This window comes from Podarcis erhardii (genome assembly GCF_964252035.2).
Source record: "Podarcis erhardii genome assembly, chromosome: 1".
NCBI lineage: Eukaryota > Metazoa > Chordata > Lepidosauria > Squamata > Lacertidae > Podarcis > Podarcis erhardii.
The window spans coordinates 128363029-128385942 of NC_138497.1; the positions used below are offsets into that span (position 1 = coordinate 128363029).

General features: G+C 44.0%; 1 protein-coding gene across 1 annotated transcript in view; it reads left to right on the forward strand.

Moving 5' to 3' along the window:
* The window catches only part of LOC309339008 (aldehyde oxidase-like), a 62899-nt gene that overhangs the window by 36184 nt on the left and 3801 nt on the right, over nt 1–22914 (forward strand). Inside the window, exons 23-34 of the mRNA XM_081856633.1 lie at nt 1090–1177; nt 3041–3127; nt 5695–5886; nt 6977–7204; nt 9728–9823; nt 11764–11892; nt 13549–13623; nt 15237–15289; nt 16595–16709; nt 18467–18532; nt 19052–19240; nt 22566–22733. Coding sequence (XP_081712759.1) covers nt 1090–1177; nt 3041–3127; nt 5695–5886; nt 6977–7204; nt 9728–9823; nt 11764–11892; nt 13549–13623; nt 15237–15289; nt 16595–16709; nt 18467–18532; nt 19052–19240; nt 22566–22733 — 1486 coding nt within the window. The remainder of the gene's footprint in view (nt 1–1089; nt 1178–3040; nt 3128–5694; nt 5887–6976; nt 7205–9727; nt 9824–11763; nt 11893–13548; nt 13624–15236; nt 15290–16594; nt 16710–18466; nt 18533–19051; nt 19241–22565; nt 22734–22914) is intronic.

Genomic DNA, 22914 nt, shown 5'->3' on the forward strand with positions numbered 1-22914 from the left:
CTCCACACACAATGGATACTATCAAAAAGAAAAGGGACCTACAGATGGCAGCAGGCCGATCCACACCATACATTAAAAGCACATAAAGTGCCCATTTAAAGCGCTTGGCTCCCCCCCCCAAAGAATCCTGGGAGATGTAGTTTACTAAGGGCCCTGAGAGTTGTAGCTCTGTGATGGGGAAACTTCATTTCCCAGGGTTCTTTGGTGAAAGACAAGTGCTTTAAATGTGTGTTGAATGTTCTTTAAATATAGTGGTACCTCGTGTTACATACACTTCGGGTTACAGACTCCACTAATCCAGAAATAGTACCTCGGGTTAAGAACTTTGCTTCAGGATGAGAACAGAAATCGCGAGGTGGCATGGCGGCAGCAGGCGGCCCCATTAGCTAAAGTGGTACCTCAGGTTAAGAACAGTTTCAGGTTAAGAACGGACCTCTGGAACGAATTAAGTTCATAACCCAAGGTATCACTGTATATGGTATGGCTCTGCCCAGCATGTTTAACATCACAACTAGTTTGGTGATACTATAGCTCCCTTCCCGTTTGACCCATTGCCTATAGTTCAAGTATATGGCAGCAGTTATTATGAACATGGAGCAGGGGTTTGGTTATTCTAGATGAATAAACATGGATCACATGTGTCTGTCTGCCATATGATGTGCAGGGGGCTCCTAAGAAAATGTTAAGCTACATTATCATAAAAGTAGGCTTCAAAGAGGCGTTTTAGGCTTGGTTACATAGAATACTTTTATGACAAACTTAGAAAATAAAGCATGCTTCTCAAAGATCACAAATTACACTTTCACATCTGTGCAAAAAGCGCGCACACTCTCTCTCTCCCTACTTCAGTTTCCATTCACAGCCACCACTGGTTTGAACAGCCTGTTTTGAACTTAAAGAGCTCTCTCTTTTTCCTTGCTTCTTTCCTCTGATATCTCCCACATTCTGCAGAAACCTGAAATCTGTTTGATGATTACATAAGTATTGCAGTGGCACTCATTGAGTTTTGCTGCCCGAGGCAGTAGTTTGAATTGCCTAATGGGGCAGCCCTCTTTGTGATTCTCTACTTAGCTCTTTTTTTGTTTTCAGGACAGGCCATGCAGTTCGCTGTGTTCTAGACAGAAGCACTGACATGTTAATCACCGGAGGCCGTCACCCAACCATCGGCAAATATAAAGTAAGCAGCGGAATTAACCCGTATGTCGGAAATTTTTCCTGCTTATACGATATCTTTATTGTCATTGTCCCATGCAGAACAATGAAATTGAAAAACTACATAAAACATTCAAAAACCCCTAAAAACTCTGAAACCCCATTTTAAAATACACTATACTATAGAGACCGCTTATGCTGCATTTAGAACCAGTATTGTATTTGCGTAGAAACTGTTTCTCAGACGGCTAGTTCTGGCCTTTATAACCCTATACCTTCTTCCAGAAGGCAGAAGCTGAAAGAGATAATTTCAGGGGTGCGTACTATCCTGCGCTATCTCTGCCGCTTTCTTATGGCACCTGGCAGCATAGATTTGATCTAAGGTGGGAAGAGTGCACCCAATTATTCTCTCTGCAGTCTTTACAACCCTGGATAGCATTGTTTTTTCCCTGGCCATGCAGCTCCCAAACCACACACACAGACCATAAGTTAATACACTCTCCACAGTGCAATGGTAAAATGCCATCAACAGGCCCTTTGAGAGATTGTTTTTCCAGAGGATTCTCAGAAAATATAACCTCTGCTTCTCATCTTGCAAATCATGTGTACATAGAACAATGCACTTGCATCAATTGTGAATGCCACACATGTAGCATGGTGCCTCACAGGCTGAGCTGTGAAAGTAGAAAGTCACAGGCTCGCATTACTAGAAGTCCTTCAGTCCCCTTCAAACTTTGTTGGCATTCTTCATTGCACTCAAGGAATGCAGTTATGGGAAAGGTATCTACCCACATGTGTTTTCTTACTCATTTGCAACATTCGTTTGCAAATAGCATCTCTCTCATGCAGGCAAGAAACTTAAAGGCATGCTTGTCAGTTGCCTGGAGAAGGGACTGCACATGTACAAGCATAGTCACATTGGAGATATGTGAAGTATCCACATATGGCAGAGATTGACTCTGCTACATTCAGCTCACACGTTCCGGAGCTCCCAGCAAGCCATTGTGTCTCAGTTTTTGAAATGGTATGATGAGGAGTGTTCAGAGAGTGTTTGCAAAGAAGATAACTAAGACTTCTAGGTTTAGTCGGTGGCTTCTATGAAGGGTCGGCAAAAGGCTGTTTCATATCTCATTCTTATTATCCAAACTCTTTCAATGTGTTTGAAGCACCCTGAGCCTTATGAAGTGCTATGTAAATGCTTTAAATATTGCCCTATTTTAAAACATTATATTCCTCTTCTCACCTCTCAAAGCAGCTTACAAAAGGCTATACAGTGGTACCTCGGGTTACATACGCTTCAGGTTACAGACTCCGCTAACCCAGAAATAGTACCTCGGGTTAAGAACTTTGCTTAAGGATGAGAACAGAAATCGTGCTCCAGCGGCAGCAGGAGGCCCTATTAGCTAAAGTGGTCTTCAAGTTAAGAACAGTTTCAGGTTAAGAACGGACCTCCGGAACGAATTAAGTACTTAACCTGAGGTACCACTGTAATTATAATGAAATGACTGGATCTGCCTGTGGTCAACACTGCAGTGAATACAGGGAAAGATTTGGCCTCATCTTCTGTGTTTATTGCAGGGAAAGCTATCCTTTTAACTGAATGGTTTTTTGTACATACATAATTTTATTTGTATGCCGCCTTTCCACAGTTCAATCCATGCTCAAGGTGGCTTACAACATGAAAAAATACAAAACTACAAAACAACAAAAGTAAATCACAAGATCTAAAATAAAGATACGAAAAAAGAGCAGCAAGCCCCCCCTCAAAAAACCCCGAACACCCCCTGCAAAGACTATATTTTGCTGCAGTACCATTTAAATAATAGATAAGTGGAGAGTACCGGGCATTAAGCTCAAAGTAGCCTGTCCTTTCATTGATCCAATTTAGGTTGGCTTCATGAGTGATGGCAGAATCATGGCTTTGGATATCAATTTGTACTTGAATGGAGGATGCACCACTGATGATTCTGTTCTGGTGAGTATGTTTTAACCGGAATGATTTTTCATGTTGTACAATAGGAGAATGAACAAAACACCACCTTCCTATGAGAACAGTGGGGAAAAGGGAAGCTCTTATGAGGATGAATGCAATTTACTTATGTAGGGTGATTTTTTAAAAGCCGCTGTTCCCTTAGTTGCTAGAACATTATCAGTGGCAAAGTTTTTATCGGTGGTTGCAAGAACCAATGATCCCTATCTTTAAGTCTGAACAAAATGCTTGTTTAACCTGGAGGTAGGCTGTCTGAATTGTGCATTGCTTTGTAACGTTTTGTTGGGTCTCTGGACCGTAATAAAGATTGTTTGATTGATTTACTTATGTAGGATGATTTTTAAAAAGCCGCTGTTCCCCTAGTTACTATATGTTACATTATCACTCGTTCAGTTGCAGTAGTTCAGTTTACAATGTTTCAACAATGAAATCAGTTTAGATAAAACAAGAAAGCTCAACAATTAAATCCAAAACAAATATACACACACATACAAAGCAGTGAAAATGTTCAACTCGCCCAACGGCTTTTTAATATAAATAAATGTATGGTATGGCATTGACCATAAATAGCTGAGTGCAGACAGACTTGGGATATTGTGGCAATGTGCATTTTCCAGAATACACATTAGCTACAGCCACACACTTATCTGATCTTCATAACAGAAGCTCCAGTGTGCATAGACCTGAAGCAAAGATTATGGGATAATACACACAGTGACTTGCGATCTCAATCGCACACAGTCTGTAGTCTGTTGGCAGTAGCAGTACAATATGGGCATGTCTTTAAGTTAACACCTTACATTAAAAACCTGACAGTACCAAATTATCGAAGGCTATTCACCAAAGCCAGACTAAACGTCTTTCCTTCTGCAGTGTTGGATGGCAGGTTGAGAGGAGTTCCCTACCAGGACAGACTTTGCTCGTGTGCTCAAGACATTGATTCTATAAAACATATTTTGCTGCACTGTGCAAAATACGAGCAAGCCAGGGCTGAACTGATATTACCCTTGCTGGTACCTTTCCCAGGAAAATCAGAGGCTCACTATGTCAGGTTCCTATTGGAAGACCGGACAAGCACTAAAACATTATCAGTGGCAAAGTTGTTATCAGTGGTTGCAAGAACCAATGATCCCTATCTTTAAGTCTGAACAAAATGCTTGTTTAACCTGGAGGTAGGCTGTCTGAATTGTGCATTGCTTTGTAATGATTTGTTGGGTCTCTGGACCGTAACAAAGATTGATTGATTGATTGATTGACTTATGTAGGGTGATTTTTAAAAAGCCGCTGTTCCCCTAGTTACTATATGTTACATTATCACCCGTCCAGTTGCAGGAGTTCAGTTTACAATGTTTCAACAATGAAATCAGGTTAGATAAAACAAGAAAGGTCAACAATTAGATCCAAAACAAATATACACACACATACAAACCAGTGAAAATGTTCAACTCGGCCAACGGCTTTTTAATATACAGTGGTGCCCCGCAAGACGAACGCCTCACAAAACAGAAAACCCGCTAGACGAAAGGGTTTTCCGTTTTGGAGGCGCTTCGCAAAACGAATTTCCCTATCAGCTTGCTTCGCAAGACGAAAATGTCTTGCGAGTTCCTGCGGGGTTTTTTCCCTCCCCCCCCCCTTTTCCTAAGCCCTAAGCCGCTTATCAGCTGATCCGCTAAAAGCCGCTAAACCGCTAATAGCGCTAATCCGCTAAGCTGTCAATGGGCTTGCTTCGCAAGACGAAAAAACCGCTATACGAAGAGCCTCACGGAACGGATTAATTTCGTCTTGCGAGGCACCACTGTAAATGTATGGTATGGCATTCACCATAAATAGCTGAGTGCAGACAGACTTGGAATATTTTGGCAATGTGCATTTTCCAGAATACACATTAGCTACAGCCACACACTTATCTGATCCAGCATGCATACACCTGAAGGCATGTGGAGGGGCATGGCCCAAGACATGTGCCATCATTGGGGCATGGCTGGTGCAGTCTGGTTCTCTCCCCGCCCCCCATTTGTGAAAAGAGGCTAGTGTTAATAGGCCAGGGGAAGCCAACACGGTGCCCTCCACATTCTGTTGGGCTACAACTCCCATCAGCCCCAGCCAGTGTGGTAAACACTCGGAGATGGTGGGTGTTGCAACCAAACAACCTCTGGGGAGCAACACGTTGGCTCCATTTAGCAATAGACATTAGCTTTGATTTGCTTCAGTGGCACATGGAATCTGAACCTTAGCTTCTTTCTTGCCTGTTTGATCCCATTTTCATTTCTGTGCATTGTATTCAGTCCTTCTCCTCGTGCCTATTTTAACCTCTGCTCAACTTGTTTCAGCAAGAGACTTAGTAGCAGCACAGCACTAACCATCCCAGCTTCTCAGTGTTCTCCCTGCCAAAACAATACGCAAAAATGGAGGCAACAGCTTCAGGAGTTCCTGGAGAGGGGAGTGGGAGTGGTTAATGCCCGTATTAGAAGAAGGTCATCCTATGTTGCGAACGGCCCAGTGATCTCACATATTGTTGTTATTCTCATGCTATTAATGTTCCCCTAATGAAGGTTTCGGAGATAATGCTGCTGAAACTGAATAATTCTTACAAGATTCCCAATATCCGAGCTCATGCCCGCGCTTGCAAGACAAACATGCCACCCAACACTGCTTTCCGTGGCTTCGGCTTCCCACAAGGAGGACTCATTACAGAAGCCTGGATAACACGCGTTGCAGCCAGATGTGGATTATTACCAGAGCAGGTAGATTGGGGGCGGGGAGAAAGAGAAATTGCATGCCTATGGTTCTGAAATTTTAGGAGTGAATGAAAAAGTGCACCTGGTTGCAAAGGGCATTCTGGGAAGAGGTGTGAGAGTGAAGGCTGGATGTAAGTAGCTTATGCACTCCTAGAAAGAAGAGACCTGAGTACACAGAGGAAATCTTTTTGAGGAGAAAGTGTTAACTTTTGATTTGATTTCAGATAAACCAGGGACTGTAAGACACTTTTCACAGGACTTTTGGGAGACTGAACTTTCAGAAAGCCTATCAGAAAGGAGTGTTAGCCTGAGAGAAATGTAGCTGTGTCAGTAGGAGATAAGAACTTGGCATCTAACACTGGTTTCAGTACCATCAATAGTTTAATTGCCCTCTTGCTTTCTAGTGGTGGGCAGGCAATCAACTCCCTGCTCCCCAGTTTTGGGACCCTTTCAGCTGTAATGTAGCATAAGAAATGGGCTTGTTTGGTTTCTGTATTAATAAGACCTAGATGAAAGCCACTGTTGAAAAATTTGCTTTCTCAAATACCGTATTTTTTGCTCTATAAGACTTACTTTTTCCCTCCTAAAAAGTAAGGGGAAATGTGTGTGCGTCTTATGGAGAGAATGCAGGCTGCGCGGCTATCACAGAAGCCAGAACAGCAAGAGGGATTGCTGCTTTCACTGCGCAGCGATCCCTCTTGCTGTTCTGGCTTCTGAGATTCATAATATTTTTTTTCTTGTTTTCCTCCTCCAAAAACTAGGTGCGTCTTGTGGTCTGGTGTGTCTTATAGAGTGGAAAATACGGTATATTGATCCTGGTCATATAATTAAGTCTCCTTGTGTGACTGAATCCTGTTTTTGAGATGTCCTGAATATTATTGTTACTTGCTTGCATTGTTGCTAGCATTAATAATACTTTATGATCTGGTAATAGTTCAAATGTGGATGTGTGTGTAAAATATAAATAGGCCCAATTCTCCCTCTAGGCTGAGAAAAATCTATATAAGGTTTGGCTTTGGGTAAATACATCTTAACTCCCAAAGCTCATTATGAATGTGGCACCGTATTGCAGTTTGTTGAGATACTTGTCTTCCAGATTAGAGAAAAAAATATGTACAAAGAAACCGGACAGACAGCTTATAAACAAGAGCTCAAGCCAGAGAACCTCCTCAGATGCTGGGATGAATGCATGGAGAAGGCTATGTATCACACCAGGAAAGAAGCTGTGAATAAATTCAATAAGGAAAATTACTGGAAGAAAAAAGGGATTGCCATTATTCCCATGACGTTCCCTGTTGGATTCGGCTTACGCTCCCTAGGTCAGGTCAGTTTTACAGGAAGACAAGCATTGGTCACCTGTCTTTCTTGTTTTTATTTTATTTTATTATTATTATTGGCTGTTTTCTGTTTTGTTTTTGAAAAGTGCTCCCTTTCACCCAAGTTCCCACTTGCATGCCCCTGGCCACACAACTTGCAATCTGATCTACGTTCCCTTACAAGGGCAGACATGCTCCTGATAGGTGTGCCGTGATTGGCAGCAGTGTCAGTTGTAATCCATCACCGCGCTTTGACTGTAGGAGGGCCATAAATGGGAGTGGTTTTTATTTATGCCGTCTCCTTTGCAGCTTTCAGTGGTGTATTCTTGACTGACCCCCAAGCAGACATGGAATTCCCACTAAGCTCCATTCTTCCCCCACTGCAACCTTGACTTTCCTATCATCATCATCCATGCATTGCTGGTGAACCATCAAACATGGCAGTTTTACTAGCACTGTGTACCACCAGCATAATAATAATAATAATAATAATAATAATAATAATAATAATAATTTATTATTTATACCCCACCCATCTGGCTGGGCTTCCCCAGCCACTCTGGGTGGCTTCCAAAAAAATATTAAAATACTGTAATACATCAAACATTAAAAGCTTCCCTAAACAGGGCTGCCTTCAGATGTCTTCTAAAAGTCTGGTAGTTGTTGTTCCCTTTGACATCTGGTGGGAGGGCATTCCACAGGGAGGGCACCACTACCGAGAAGGCCCTCTGCCTGGCTCCCTGTAACTTGGCTTCTCGCAGTGAGGGAACCGCCAGAAGGCCCTTGGTGCTGGACCTCAGAATAGCAACACTGTGCTCAAGACTGCCCTGAGACATTTTGCTGTCCACAAGGACAGGGCGTTTCCAATTCCACATACATAAATTTGGTAGTGGAAGCTCACTTCAGCACTTCTGAGCAGGCAATGTCCACCACCACACATGAGGACAGCAGACTGGTTTAGGGGTGCAGGGTAGGCTGTGTGTATCTCTGTCCTCCTTTACCACTTCTCCCTACCACCCCAGCATCTGCTTGCCTGGGGTGGCTGTTTTCCTCTGCCTAATGCAAGGATGGGGAAATAATTTTTAGCCCTTCTGTCAACCTTCACGGGTGAGGAGGACCAAAGGCAGAAGCTGACAGAGCAACAAATGTGAATTTCATCTTTGGACCATTGGCTAGTTTCTACACACCCTTTTCTATCTTCCATCCAAACGAGCAAGAGCCAGCGTGGTGTAGTGGTTAAGAGCAGACTCGTAATCTGGTGAACCGGGTTTGATTCCCTGCTCCTCCACATGCAGCTGCTGGGTGACCTTGGGCTAGTCACACTTCTTTGTAGTCTCTCAGCCCCACTCACCTCACAGAGTGTTTGTTGTGGGGGAGGAAGGGAAAGGAGATTGTTAGCCGCTTTGAGACTCCTTAGGGTAGTGATAAAGCGGGATATCAAATCCAAATCCAAACTCTTCTTATCAGTATTCAAGTGCATACAGTGGTGCCTCGCATACAGTGGTGCCTTGCGAAGCACGGTTTCCCATAGGAATGCATTGAAAATCAATCAATGCGTTCCTATGGAGACCGTCCAGGGACAGAGGGGAAGCGCCGCGCCTGTTTGAAGCAAGGGGTGGCGGGGAGAAGATTGCTTCTCCCCGTTGCCTGCCCCGCAATCTCCGGGGACACAGGGGAAGGCGTGCGCGCCTTCCCCGCTGTCCCCAGACCTGTTTAAAGCAAGGGGCGGTGGGGAGAAGATTGCTTCCCCCCGTTGCCTGCCCCGCAATCTCCAGGTCTGTCCCCGGACCTGTTTTAAAGCAAGGGAAGGGACAGCAGGGAGAATCGCTTCTCCCCGTTGCCGCCCCTTGGTTCAAAAGGGGTCCCCTCTTTTGAAGCAAGGGGCGGAGGGGAGAAGATCGCTTCTCCCCGTTGCCGCCCCTTGGTTCAAAAGGGGTCCGGGGACAGGAGATTGCGGGGCTGGCAACGGGGAGAAGCGATCTTCTCCCCATCGCCCCTTGCTTCAAAAGAGGTCCGGGGACAGCGGGGAAGACGCGCTGCGCTTCCCCGCTATCCCCAGAGCTTGCGGGGCAAGCTTCGTTTTGCGAAGCAAGCCCATAGGGAAATGCATCTTGCGAAGCGGCTAAGAAAACGAAAAACTCCTTCGTCTAGCGAGTTTTTCGTCTTCCGAGGCGTTCGTCTTGCGGGGAACCACTGTATTCCATCAAGGGAGAAGCACTCGTGGAGGGTGTGAAACATGGACGGCTAGGGACTTATGTTTGGAGAGTGGGTGTGGCTTGGGAAGAGTCAGGGCAAGTCCTGGAGGCTTGCATTTGACTCCTTGGCCTGAGGTTGCCAATCCCTGACCTAATAATAGGGCTAACACTAGTGAAGCAGATTGTAGCAGCAATCCTAACCTTTCACTGCACAGCGTCTCTTTAAAATATATACAGCTCTTCACTTTTAGATTGATAAAGACAGCCCAAGTGAAAACATTTCTGCTCGTTTCATGCAGAGTGCAGAGCCAAACTGTGTGTTCTTATTTTATGCAGGCTGCTGCTCTTGTTCATTTGTATACCGATGGGTCCGTGCTTCTGACTTACGGTGGTGTAGAAATGGGGCAAGGGCTCCACACCAAAATGATCCAGGTACTAGGAATTGCTTATCTCTTGCTTATGTGTGTGAATAACAAATTGCTTTAATGAGATTTTCTGCTGATTGACTTCTTTAATTTTCTGCTTTAAAAAGATGGCAGCAATCCATGTTACTTCCTGGCATCTATTTATTAGTTTCAGTGAAGTTATGCCAGATGAAATACAGTGGTCTGATCTCAAGATAAGGGTAATTACAAACCCCAGTTTTAATTGAGGACCCAACCCCCTGTGGTTTCCAGGAACTGGAAGCATTACTGCCTCTAGCTGTGGCTAATAATGACTGCTCCCCACTTCAAACGAGGGGCGCTTTTTGCGTGGCTGCGCGCAATTCGGCCTGGCTTCACCTCCCCAAGCTGGATACCTGGAGGTTCCCACCCCACCTCAGACAGTAAACCAATCCCAGCTGGGGAGGTGTTGCCAGGGGAGTCGACCTGGTAGGGTTGGGACCGCCCTGCACACACAATAGAGGGTGGAACTTACCTGGGAGTCCTCAGTCCCCTGCCCTCCCTCAGTTTATGCCTTCATTTTGCAGGTTAACATCTTCTTTACAGGTATGCAGGCACTGCTACGGTCATTGATGGCTGCTGTTGAAGGATCAGGAAGGAATTTCCCTGCATTGGCAGGTTTTGCCTTCCCCGTAGCAAGACGTCACAACTTTGGCAGTTTCAGGCCTTGGGCGGAATCCTTTAGTCTATCTTCTCTAAATTGGGGGGGGGGGCGTGAAGCGGTGACCCGTGCCCCCCCTGTGGCGGCCATCCCAGGGTTCCCCATTAAAGGGGTTGTTTTGGGGGGAGTCACTGGCCGTACGCCGATAGGTTGTCAGTGCTCTCCCCTGCTTTGCAGTGAAATGGGGGGGGGGGCTCTCTGCTTAAACATACATTCTCCAGAGCCAGCCCAATCCCCACACTGTTTGGACAACCCTGATGTTCCCCAGATCCCCGGCTGGGGACTGGGAGGGATAAACGCCCAATGCCTAAGCCAAAGTCTCCCTGCATCTGAAAGTTTAATAAAGTTGTGGCCAATTTTAATCCCATAACACGTTGTCATGAGTCATTATTCTACCTGGAGGTCACCTGGGGTTGGGGGGGGTCTCCGCCTGGCCACGCAATACTGCCTTTTATTTGTAGTTGGGAAGCCAAACTGGGAACAATGAGCTAGTTATGCTTGATGAAAAAATGGACAAACCTGGCTGTTTCTGGTCCGCATTACTTTCACATGCTTTTAGCCATAATTTATTTCTGCTTCAACATTAATCTGCATTGGGGCAATAAGGTTAGTCAAAGAAGATGGTGCCAAGATGTGAAAGTTGGTGAAGACTCCCTTAACTGTCTGCAGCATTAAAAGAGGAGCAAAAAACAACAACAACCCCTCCTGACATCTCTTCACCTATCTTCAGCGTTACTCTAGTTAATATGCAGAACAGCTGTGATTATACACAAGCAGATTAAATAGTTATCAGTTCCTGATACATGTACACGATAAAATAGGCTCTGGCTTCTTTGTATGGTCTATACAGTAGACATTGTGGAGGAGCTAAACCTTAATCTGATTTCTCCAGCTATACCCCCTCCATGACCATGGGAGTATAGTTCTTCCATACAGTATTCAGCTGCTGAAAGTGGGGGAATTTGGGTCAATGGCATTTGTTGAGTCTCTTTGTGAATGCCACTGAACCCAAAAAGACCTTTTACAAGCAGAACTATGAGGTGTAACCCTTTTGTGTGTGTGTGTAAAGGTCTAGGTCAGGCTTTCTCAACCTCGGTCCTCCAGATGTTTCGAGACTACAATTCCCATCATACCTGACCACTGGTCCTGGTAACTAGGGATCAAGGGAGTTGTAGGCCAAAAACATCTGGAGGGCTGAAGGTGAGGAAGCCTGGTCTAGGTTGCTGTAGTTAAAACAGAATATTGTACGTATTCCTTTCTCATTCTAGGTTGCAAGCCGAGAATTAAAGATGCCAATGTCAAATATTCACTTCTGTGAAACAAGTACGCAGACAGTCCCTAATGCATGTGCTTCAGTTGGATCAATGGGAACGGATGTCAATGGAATGGCAGTGAAGGTAAAATAAGATATTAATTTTCTAGTTAATGCATAATTCCAAGGTTCCAGCTTCTTGAAAGATATTCATAGGAGCTTACTTCTGTTAGATGATGATGAAATGTATTGATTTTTTTTGAAAGACTTTCATACTAAGTGCACAAAAACGCTGAGAAGAAAGCACTACTGACTTCTTGAACACAGGTGCCTGATTGTGTTTTAGGATTGCAACCTTAAATAACGTATAAACTATAATAATAATAATTTATTATTTATACTGGGTTTCCCCAGCCACTCTGGGCGGCTCCCAACCGAATATTAAAAACACAGTACAGCATTAAACATTAAAAACTTCGCTAAACAGGGTTGCCTTCAGAAGTCTTTTAAAAGTAAGATACAGTGGTGCCCCGCAAGATGAATGCCTCGCAACACAGAAAACTCGCTAGACGAAAGAGTTTTCTGTTTTGGAGGCGCTTCGCAAAACGAATTTCCTATGGGCTTGCTTCGCAAGACGAAAATGTCTTGCGAGTTCCTGCGGGGTTTTTTCCCTCCCCCCCCTTTTCCTAAGCCGCTTATCCGCTAAGCCGCTAAAAGCCGCTAATAGTGCTAATAGCGCTAATCTGCTAAGCCGTCAATGGGCTTGCTTCGCAAGATGAAAAAACCGCTAGACGAAGAGACTCGCGGAACGGATTCTTTTCGTCTTGCGAGGCACCACTGTAGTTGCTTATTGCCTTGACATCTCCTGGGAGGGCATTCCACAGGGCAGGCGCCACCACCGAGAAGGCCCTCTACCTGGTACCCTGTAACCTTACTTCTCGCGGCAAGGGACCCAGCAGAAGGCCCTCGGAGCTGGACCTCAGTGTCCGGGCTGAACGATGGGGGTGGAGACGCTCCTTCAGGAGCTGAGTCCTACTTTCTCTTATTCCCCATACCTTGAGCAACATTGTGTTTTGCAGAGAAGATACATGCTGAGCTGGAAAGTGCTGGGAGTTTCATAGATTCATAGAATTGTAAAGTTGGAAGGGATCACGGGGGTCATCTAGCCCAACCCACTGCAATGCAATAATCTTTCACCCATTGTGGGGATCAAACCCATGACCCTGAGGTTAAGAGTCTCATGCTCTATCCTGCAGTGGATTTCAAACAGCTAGGTGGGAATGTACGAATCACAGGAACAGCATAAGAAACTGCCTTATACCAAGTAAGACATCTGGGCCATTTAACTTAGTTTTGTCTACACTGACCGGGAGTGGTTCTCCAGTTTTTCAGGCAAGGCTCTTTATCAGACCTACCTGGCAATGCCAGGGATTGAACCTTGGATGTTCTGCATGTGAAGCAGATACTCCACCACTGAGCTATGGTCCTTACCTGATGAGCTACAGCGCAGAGCATGCAACATCTGGTTAGTGCGAATTTGCCCAGTTGGTTGTAGTACAGAAGAAGCCTTAATGAGGTTTAACTGATGCCCTTCCTCTTCTGGGTTGCAAAATTTAAGCTGCTCAGGACTGAATGTGGAAGCTCTTGATTTTTTGTTGAAATAACCTCTTGGCAATGCCATAGGCTAGTGTTTAATGACTCCTGTGGTGTGAGCAACAACGCAACAGCATGGCAAAAACAGAACCCTTCAAATGTCTTACATAGAAATTTTTCTTCTTTGTGCTCCTCCCAATGCCATCAGGATGCCTGCCAGACCCTCCAGAAACATCTTGAGCCCATCATTAGGCAGAACCCTAAGGGCACATGGAAAGAGTGGGTAAGATTAGTTCTGTGGTTTCCATGGATTACCCTTTATATGGAAATTCCCAGGGCACATTTTATGTTTTTGCACTCGCTACAGATCAGAAAGCATCAATTTCTTGCAGCATGGCTAATTATAGTGCTGCCACATATAAAACTTTAGCAACTTGTAATTTTGCTCTCTATTCCTGGTATTCTATAGCATGATACAATTACTAGGAATTTTGGTATTGTCAGTCTTTACTTTGTTTTGTTGGGGATCATTTTATATATTTGGGCATTTCTATTTTGACCACTGGCTATTGACCGTAACAAAGGGATTGATTGACTTACAGCAATTAAATAAGAAGCACCACAACAGACATTTGACTTGTATGTTATATGGCATTAGAGCCAAGGCATAACCTCTTGTTTTAACTTGCCTAGCTTACCGCAACATGATTAAAGAAAGAAAATGGAATATGAAGAATTTGTGTTTATGGAGGACTTTGCCCCTGCCTTTGGCAAGTTTCTTCATTCAGATTTGTTATTCACACTTCTATAAAGGGGCTTGTTTTCTTTTCCACTGTTAGTGGAAAATGCACTAATGCACTTAGTGCAGAGGAGAGGAATCTTTCTCACACCAAGAACTGCTTTCCTCTGTGGGAAGTGGTGTGCACAGCAATTGATGTGACCTTTCTAAAGGAAACAACATTGCAGCCGCACAAAAGTCACAGATTTCTGCATCCCCTCCCACCGTTCTGCATTCACATTTCTCCGTACTTCATCTAGGCAAGCACAGGGTGTTACCACAGCTGAAGGACACATTCCAGGGGGGATAGTAGTCCATGGTTTGAATGGACAAATTAACATTTAAATTAAGAGCAGTGAGGAGATGAAATGAAGTACTGTAGACACATTTCCAGAAGCTTTATGGCGCACGCCGCTAATAAAGAAAGCAGCTTTTTGCCACCACCCGGTGCTTCTCTTTTGCTGGAGGAAAATATACGGCTACTAAGAATCAGGTACAGTTTGACTCTTAACTGAGCTAGTAAACCTGTGTGTGGTGTTAGTGAGAGCTCATGTACTGGGATGCTTCTCCGTAGAAAAAACAACTGCTTGCAACTATCATGTCAGGAAGAAGGCTAGGCCAAACTTCTTCTCCCTGAAACACTAGTTTTCTGGATGGATGGGATTGTTTTATTCAGCTACCTGAGCTCCTACCAGCAGCCTTACTTCCTCAGTGAAAGCCTCTTCGTCACATTTCTCAGAGTATGTGCAACATTCCATTTCATCATTCAGTCAACTGGAAATACAAATTTTTTCGATTATATTTTATTAAGTTTCAACGTTTTTAACATATACAATCAAAACACAATTTCATCTTTTCTTTTTGTTGATTTCCCACCCCATTTTCCATGGAGTTGTTTCTCCTCTTCTGCTGCCCCCTATATTCTATCTATTAAATCATAACCACAATATTATTGCCTAATTACTTCTGTTACTCATAGCTCAAATCCTGCTCATGAGTTGATCGTCCAGCTGGAAACATTAATAGGAATGTCTTGGTTTTAGCATGGCCATGGTATCTTTTTTTATACAAGATTGCTTTTTGAAGGAATAAACTTACTATGCTTGCTTGTTTTACAGGCCAAAGAAGCTTTTGAGCAGAGTATCAATCTGTCTGCGATAGGTTATTTCAGGTACTAGATATTAACTCATGACTTCAAGAAGTGACTGTCAAAAGAGAATTATTGTAATGACTTGGATAACAAGGTAGCTACTGCAGGGATTATGAATGACTTGAGCTGATGCTTTTAGTAGTTGCATATACTGCTTAGACATAAGCATACAGAGAAAAGGGCATGTCATGTCTAGTCTTGTACATGAAGGTCCTGAAGGAGAATGTTAGCAGCAGAGTTAAAGATACACGACTGTGGCCTACTGTTTTGCACTCTATAATGAACCATGCACACTGATGGCACTAAATCGATAAATATTTCAGGGAGGATCCGGAGGATCCTTCTGTGAGTGAAAGGCACTAAGATCCAGCAGATCGTCCTGCTGGAGAAAGATGCATTTTTTTAAAACCAGTTGGAGAAAGAGGAAGGCTGCCCTGTGCTGCTTCCCAAATGGTTCCAGAGACACTCCCAACTCTCCAGAGCACCTTTTCAGGCAAAACTCACCTGTTCTCCCCCTCCCCACGCCACCTCATGGGCTTTCTCATGATCTGCATTCTGCTCACAGTAACTTTGGATCCAACCCACTGATCAAGTGGAAGGCATTATTGGTCGCATTCAGAAATTTGTACATTTGGTTAAAAGTGCTGTCAGTGAGTCTGGAGGGGTTTTTTTTATGTTTCTGTAAGGGAAAAGTCTTTCCGAATCAGAGAACTCAGGTCAGCGCTGCATTCTGACTGCATCAAGGGAGAATTTAATGTGGCAACGATGAGTAGTAGATGATACAGCTTTAAATGAGGAAAAGCCAAATCCATAGATCTATTAATGGGTATTAGCCATTATAATATTGACTGGCTTTGGGGGAGAAGAACGTTGGGGGCTTTTACCTACATCTCCTGTTTTGGGGTTCCTGGAGTGTGGTGGAGTCTCCTTCTTTGGAGGTCTTTAAGCAGAGGCTTGACAACCATATGTCAGGAGTGCTCTGATGGTGTTTCCTGCTTGGCAGGGGGTTGGACTCGATGGCCCTTGTGGTCTCTTCCAACTCTATGATTCTATGATGCCTGGGCACTTCCAGAAACAGAATGCTGAATTAGAGGAACATTTGATCTGATCAGCAGGCTTGCTGCTATGTTCTTAAACAACATGATGCATTATCAGAGCAAATCTCACATAGCTCCACTGTCATGACCGATTGTACCAACTGAGGGTCCAGCACATCATTGTGATTGTGAGGCTCTTTATTGCTATTTCCCCCCTTGTCTCTTTTATTGTTGTCTCCATGCCTGCAAGCATCCCTTACTCCCCAACATCCTTTGTTGCTTCTTGCAGAGGTTATGAAGCAAACATGGACTGGGAGAAAGGGGAAGGCCACCCATTTGAATATTTTGTTTTTGGAGCTGCCTGCGCAGAGGTTGAAATAGACTGTCTGACTGGAGACCACAAGGTAAACTGTCAGGTGTCACTTACAGCTAGTGCAAAAAGCACAGCCCAGTTCCTGTGTAACTAGTGAAAGGCTCTTGTGTTTTCTTTATTGTATTCAGTCTAAACAGTTGTTTGCAGTGGACAGCAATAAATCCTGCTGGTTTCTACAAAGCACAGCTATTTGGAAATGCGTCAGGATACTGTATTTTTCGCTCTATAAGACGCACCAGACCACAAGACGCACCTAGTTTTTGGAGGAGGAAAACAAGAAAAAAAATATTCTGAATCTCAGAAGCCAGAACAGCAAGAGGGATTGCTGCGCAGCAAAAGCAGCGATCCCTCTTCCTGTTCTGGCTTCAGGGATAGCTGCGCAGCCTGCATTCGCTCCATAAGACACAAACACATTTCCCCTTACTTTTTAAGAGGGAAAAAGTGAGTCTTATAGAGCAAAAAATACAGTAATTGAAAATGGGTGCAGGATACATAGTGGTTTCTTGTGTTGACCGGTTTTAACCTCTCCTCCTTCCTCATGTGACTTCAGTAATCCATGAGCTGCTGTTATGGCACATGCATGGCAACTTTGAATGTGAATTCATCCGGGCACTTGTATTGCAGTAGCCAACAGCCTCCATTTTGCCCTTTCCCCAGCTGTTTTCTTCCAAAGCTGACTGGGCAAAAGCAGGCAGTCTTGTGCAGAACCAGACAGGTTTTTATTTAAGTTGTACAATTTATGAATTCCATTTGCACATGAATTTTCCCATAGAAGTGGTATAGTGTTTATTGCCACAGAAAGATAAAAAGAATACATAGCATTTATGTAGCACATAAATGAGTATAGTCCACTTTGCATATATTGTATCTCTAATTTTTGCAGGATTCCTTCAGTATTATTACTTTTTGGTATATGGGAATCTGGCTTTGAGGCTGAAAGGCTGCGCAGTACATTCATAGTTGAAGGAAAATTGTATTTAAAAAAACCAGAAACATTTATTCAAAAGTTACTGAAATATACTCAGAGTCGAGAGTGGATTTCATGCTCTTTATTCAGCTCATAGTGGTGAGGAGGAATATGTTTCCCCAAAGTATCTGCTTTATATACATTATTTACAAAATGGGCCGCACATGATTGGCTAATTCCGGAATTCTCCTGTAGGCCAATCAGGTTGTGGATTCACTTCCATCTGGAGCTGGATTGGGTGGCTCCTGCAGACCAATCATACTGCTGCATTGTTCTAGGACCAATCAGACTGCTGCATTCTGAATCCTATTGTTCTAGGACCAATCAGACTGCTGTATTTTGGATCTGTTGTTCTAGGACCAATCAGACTGCTGCATTTTGGATCCTATTCAACTCAGTACATAACAGTTACAATACATTTTCAATCAGTATATTGGGAGGATTCAAAAGCTGGTATTTGTTGGTTTCTTAGCCAAAGCTCTTAGCCATAGCCAATACAAAGCACCAGCTTTCCTGGCTACTGTTACTTTTTCATTAAATGAAAGTAGCATCATTTCTAAAAATGAAAGTAGCCTCATTGACTTTAATATGGTTTTAGACTGGGGAAAATATTACAAGATAAGGACTTCAGCCCTAAGCATACTTATAACAAATAAAGTATTGTTAAATTCATTGGGACTTATTTCCCAAAATGAGCCACAAATAGGTCATATCACACTGGGTACAAATTCTCAATATCCTATCCATAATATTTGGCTCATCTCCTCATGCTTCAGTCCCCCGAATGTAATGCAAAGTTACAACCTGTTTTTCATTAACAGAATGTCAAAACAGATATTGTGATGGACATTGGGTGCAGCATCAATCCGGCAATGGATATAGGTCAGGTAAGTCCTGAGAATTTCTTCATTTTGCTATGAGGTACTAAATTCACTTCAATTAGAATCATAAGATTTGGAAGGAGATCCAACTCCCTGTTCAGTGACAGATACAAAACCCAACAATACAGAAATTTACTGAGCACAGGGTTGGACCTCCTTCCAACTCTTATGATAGAAATGGGTAATTAAAACGTAGCATCTTGCAAAAATGCCCCACCCATTTCAGCTTTGTTAGATGGTGAAATTTAAGAGAAGGAGAGCAAAGAATTGAAATATTTGTGAAAGGCCAGAGTTATTCATAGAATTCTGAAAGTCTAATTACAATATTAATGGTAAGGTGTCTAGTTGTCTTTCAGATGTTAGATTTTTATGCTTGCTTTTATGGTTCATTTGTTCAATTTTAATAATAAATAATTATAATTTTAAAGCTAGCATCACTTTCAGACAATGTAACGACAGCTCGTATTAATTTAACACAACAAAGTATATGGAAATCTCACTATAAGCTATACTTCCTCTTGGCAGATTGAAGGTGCCTTTGTCCAGGGCTTTGGACTTTACACAACAGAGGAACTCAAATATTCCCCAGAGGGGGTCCTCTACACACGGGGCCCAGATCAGTATAAAATCCCTGCTGTTTGTGACATTCCAGAACAGATCAGTGTCTCCTTGTTGGCATCTAGCCAAAACCCAACAGCGATCTACTCATCCAAGGTAAGAAGATTGAAATCCAAGGTGAAGTTCTTCCCCTTTTCTCCTGCTAAACCTAAGTGACCCATATTACTGAAGGAAAAACTGCAGACTTGGAGGATGGGATGGAAATGATACAAGAGAATAAGTTGTTTTCATTATGAATATCTTGTTACTGTATTATTAATCATGCGGCTATAATCCATCCCACAGCCATTCAGGCATAAGTGTGCTTGAAATCAACAGTGATTAAATGCGCTTAACAGCGGTTGGGTTTATGCCCACATGGATATAATATCAGGAGTGTTTCATTCAGTTTTGTGACATGTTATTGAGCAAGTTGTCTCCCCTAAGACTGAAGTCCTCAACTTCCCATTGGAATATTGATTGCAGACCACAAGGCAGCAGAGCCAAAAGAAAAATACATGATATACTCCAGTGGGAACCCTTGCTAGGCAATTGTTTCACTGTAGCATGTCCCCCTATCGGGAGAAGAGCAATCAGTTTTGAGGCATTTCAAGCCCTTCTTCTTCGCCGAAGAATTGATGCTTTTGAATTATGGTGCTGGAGAAGACTCTTGAGAGTCCCATGGACTGCAAAAAGATCAAACCTATCCATTCTGAAGGAAATCAGCCCTGAGTGCTCACTTCAGGAAGGACAGATCCTGAAGCTGAGGCTCCAATACTCTGGGCACCTCATGAGAAGAGAAGACTCCCTGGAAAAGACCCTGATGTTGGGAAAGATGGAGGGCACAAGGAAAAGGGGACGACAAAGGATGAGATGCTTGGATAGTGTTCTTGAAGCTACCAGCATGAGTTTGACCAAACTGCGGGAGGCAGTGGAAGACAGAAGTGCCTGGCGTGCTCTGGTCCATGGGGTCACAAAGAGTCGGACACGACTAAACAACAACAACAACAAAGCCCTTTTTGGAGGCATGATAGCAGAACAGGCTATCAAACAATCGGAAATAAGGAATGCAATTTTTACAGTGCCCTAGCCTTCTCTCTTAACTACCCATCGAGGCAGTGGTAGCTAGAAAAACTGTGCCAACTAGCCGAAAACAGTCAGAGCACAGTTATCTACTTGCAGCCAAACAGAACACAAGTTATATCAAACCTCTAGCAAAACAAGGCCAAAAAGCCTAATGGGGGATTAGGCCAGTTACACAGCTTGACGGATTGTGACTATAAGGTCTAAATTATCCCTTGCAGACCACACACTTGAGTGTTATTATCTGTAGCTCTGCTGGCTGTGCTAAGCACCTCTGCTTGTTGATTGGCATCCATCTGTTTTGAGAGACAATGGAGTGCACCTCCAGGGGTGAATTCAAACCACTGGGTTAGCAGCACCAAAGTGACCTCCCTGTAGCACAGGCCTGGGCAGTATGTATGGAGGTCCTGGGCTGCCCAGATGACAGATGACAGCCTCACTACTTTCCTCAGGAAAGTAGAGCAATACGTTTTGCACCAGCTTGACTGCAGGAGTTGCCGGAAAGAGGCATACTGTACATCCAACTGTTTTAGGGGCTCCACTCTGGATTTGTGCAGGGTTTACTCCTTAGCCTTTTCTTCTTCCAAAGATATCCCACATGGCATCTTGAGGTCTAGGATCAGTGTTTTCCTTCTCCTAGATGGGCTCCCTTCCCAAGTTGACGAGCCCCTTGAAAAGCACTAATATTAGGTGACACCAATTGTGTCACATCACCTTACCAACAAAGGTCTGTATAGTTAAAGCCATGGTTTTCCCAGTAGTGATGTATGGAAGTGAGAGCTGGACCATCAAGAAGGCTGATCGCCGAAGAATTGATGCTTTTGAATTATGGTGCTGGAGGAGACTCTTGAGAGTCCCATGGACTGCAAGAAGATCAAACGTATCCATTCTTAAGGAAATCAGCCCTGAGTGCTCACTGGAAGGACAGATCGTGAAGCTGAGACTCCAATACTTTGGCCACCTCATGAGAAGAGAAGACTCCCTGGAAAAGACCCTGATGTTGGGAAAGATGGAGGGCACAAGGAGAAGGGGACGATAGAGGATGAGATGGTTGGACAGTGTTCTCGAAGCTACAAACAGGAGTCTGACCAAACTGCGGGAGGCAGTGGAAGACAGGAGTGCCTGGCGTGCTCTGGTCCATGGGGTCACGAAGAGTCGGACACGACTAAACGACTAAACAACAACAACAACAAATTGTGTCCATCCACATCTTGATCTCACTGGGCTGACGCTCAAAAGGGCTTTTCACCTTTGGCCTTTTGGATGTAAAAACTGTGGCATGTAAAATGAAACACGTCGTTCCAGGGAACTGGACAGATGTTGCATCTTAGGATAAACACAGTCGAGGGGGAGCTATATAGTGGCAACCCAAGCTCAGATGAGAGGGGCAGAATAATAACAGTCACAGATTCCTAGCCTGTAACATCAGCCAGCTGCATGGGCAGTTTGCTCTTCCCACTGCCCTCAGCTCTTCAGCATCCGTGATAAGCTGCAGTTGCGGCTGCCACCATTTTAGAATATGGTGAGCAATCTTTGTGAACCGACTAGGACACAAGAAAAATATGTTCCTGAATGGCAGCAGTGCGTTGCTGGCAGAGAGGTGCGGCCTCACATTGTTTGTTTTCATTTTGATTAGACTTTAAAAAGCTGCATGTGCACACATGTGGATATAAGCTCATGCTTTCACATATATTTTTAAAGCAACCACTCAGAATAGGTGAAAAACCTTTCTAAAATAACCCAGAGTTTGCAGTCAGCATTCTCAGAAAGGCTGCCACAGGACCCTTGTTAGATATACAGCTGTCTCCTTCTCCACCGATGAGCAACAGGTGGACACCGTTGCAGTTGTGACACTTGGACATTGATAAGCCACCCAGTCCTGATTTGAGGAGTGCTGCTACTTCTGCTACCATCACTACTCCTCCTCCTTCCCAGTAAGGCAGGGCCACCTACCACCCTTGGAGCTTAGTGGGAAATAAGCGGAAGGACAGAGAATGAGACTGGAACATCCACTCATCACATACTGAATCGGAAAGCCCGCTAGTGGCCCCATCGTGAAGGCCCCCCTTAAGCTTGGAGCCACAGGGAGGTGTTATGCAGTAGGTTCCTGTGGCTTCTCACATCAGCCACATGAAGGTGCTGGCTCATGTAAGGTCTGCCTGCTGGCCCAAGTGAGTCCACAAAGGCTGATGCCACCAAGCTCTTAAGAGTGTGTCAGATGCTGGGTCTTGTTTCCACACAATGAGAAAACAAAACTCATTTCATGTGCGGACAGAGATGCTCCCTGAAAGGTTCTTGATGTGAAATATTTGCTGATGCCTCAACATGATTTCACTGCTTTTGTCTCTGCTTTTGGCAGGGCCTTGGTGAAGCAGCACTTTTCTTGGGGAGCTCTGTTTTTTTTGCAATATGGGACGCAGTGGCTGCTGCCAGGAAGGAAAGAGGATTGCCATCAGACTTTGTGTTGAACAGCCCCTTGACTCCTGAACGAGTGCGAATGGCCTGTGATGACCAATTTACGGAGATGGTAAAGATTTTTAATGTATCTGGTGCCTAATTCTTCTTTCTCTTGTGACTGTCAGGATGAGGAATAGGTTACTCTTAAATTAAAATCAGGACGTAGCCTCTTCTGGTCTGTCTGTCTGTCTGTCCTTAAAGGCACCCTAAATCTTTTGTGCCTCCTTCCTCTCGTTGCCTTCAGGTTTGAG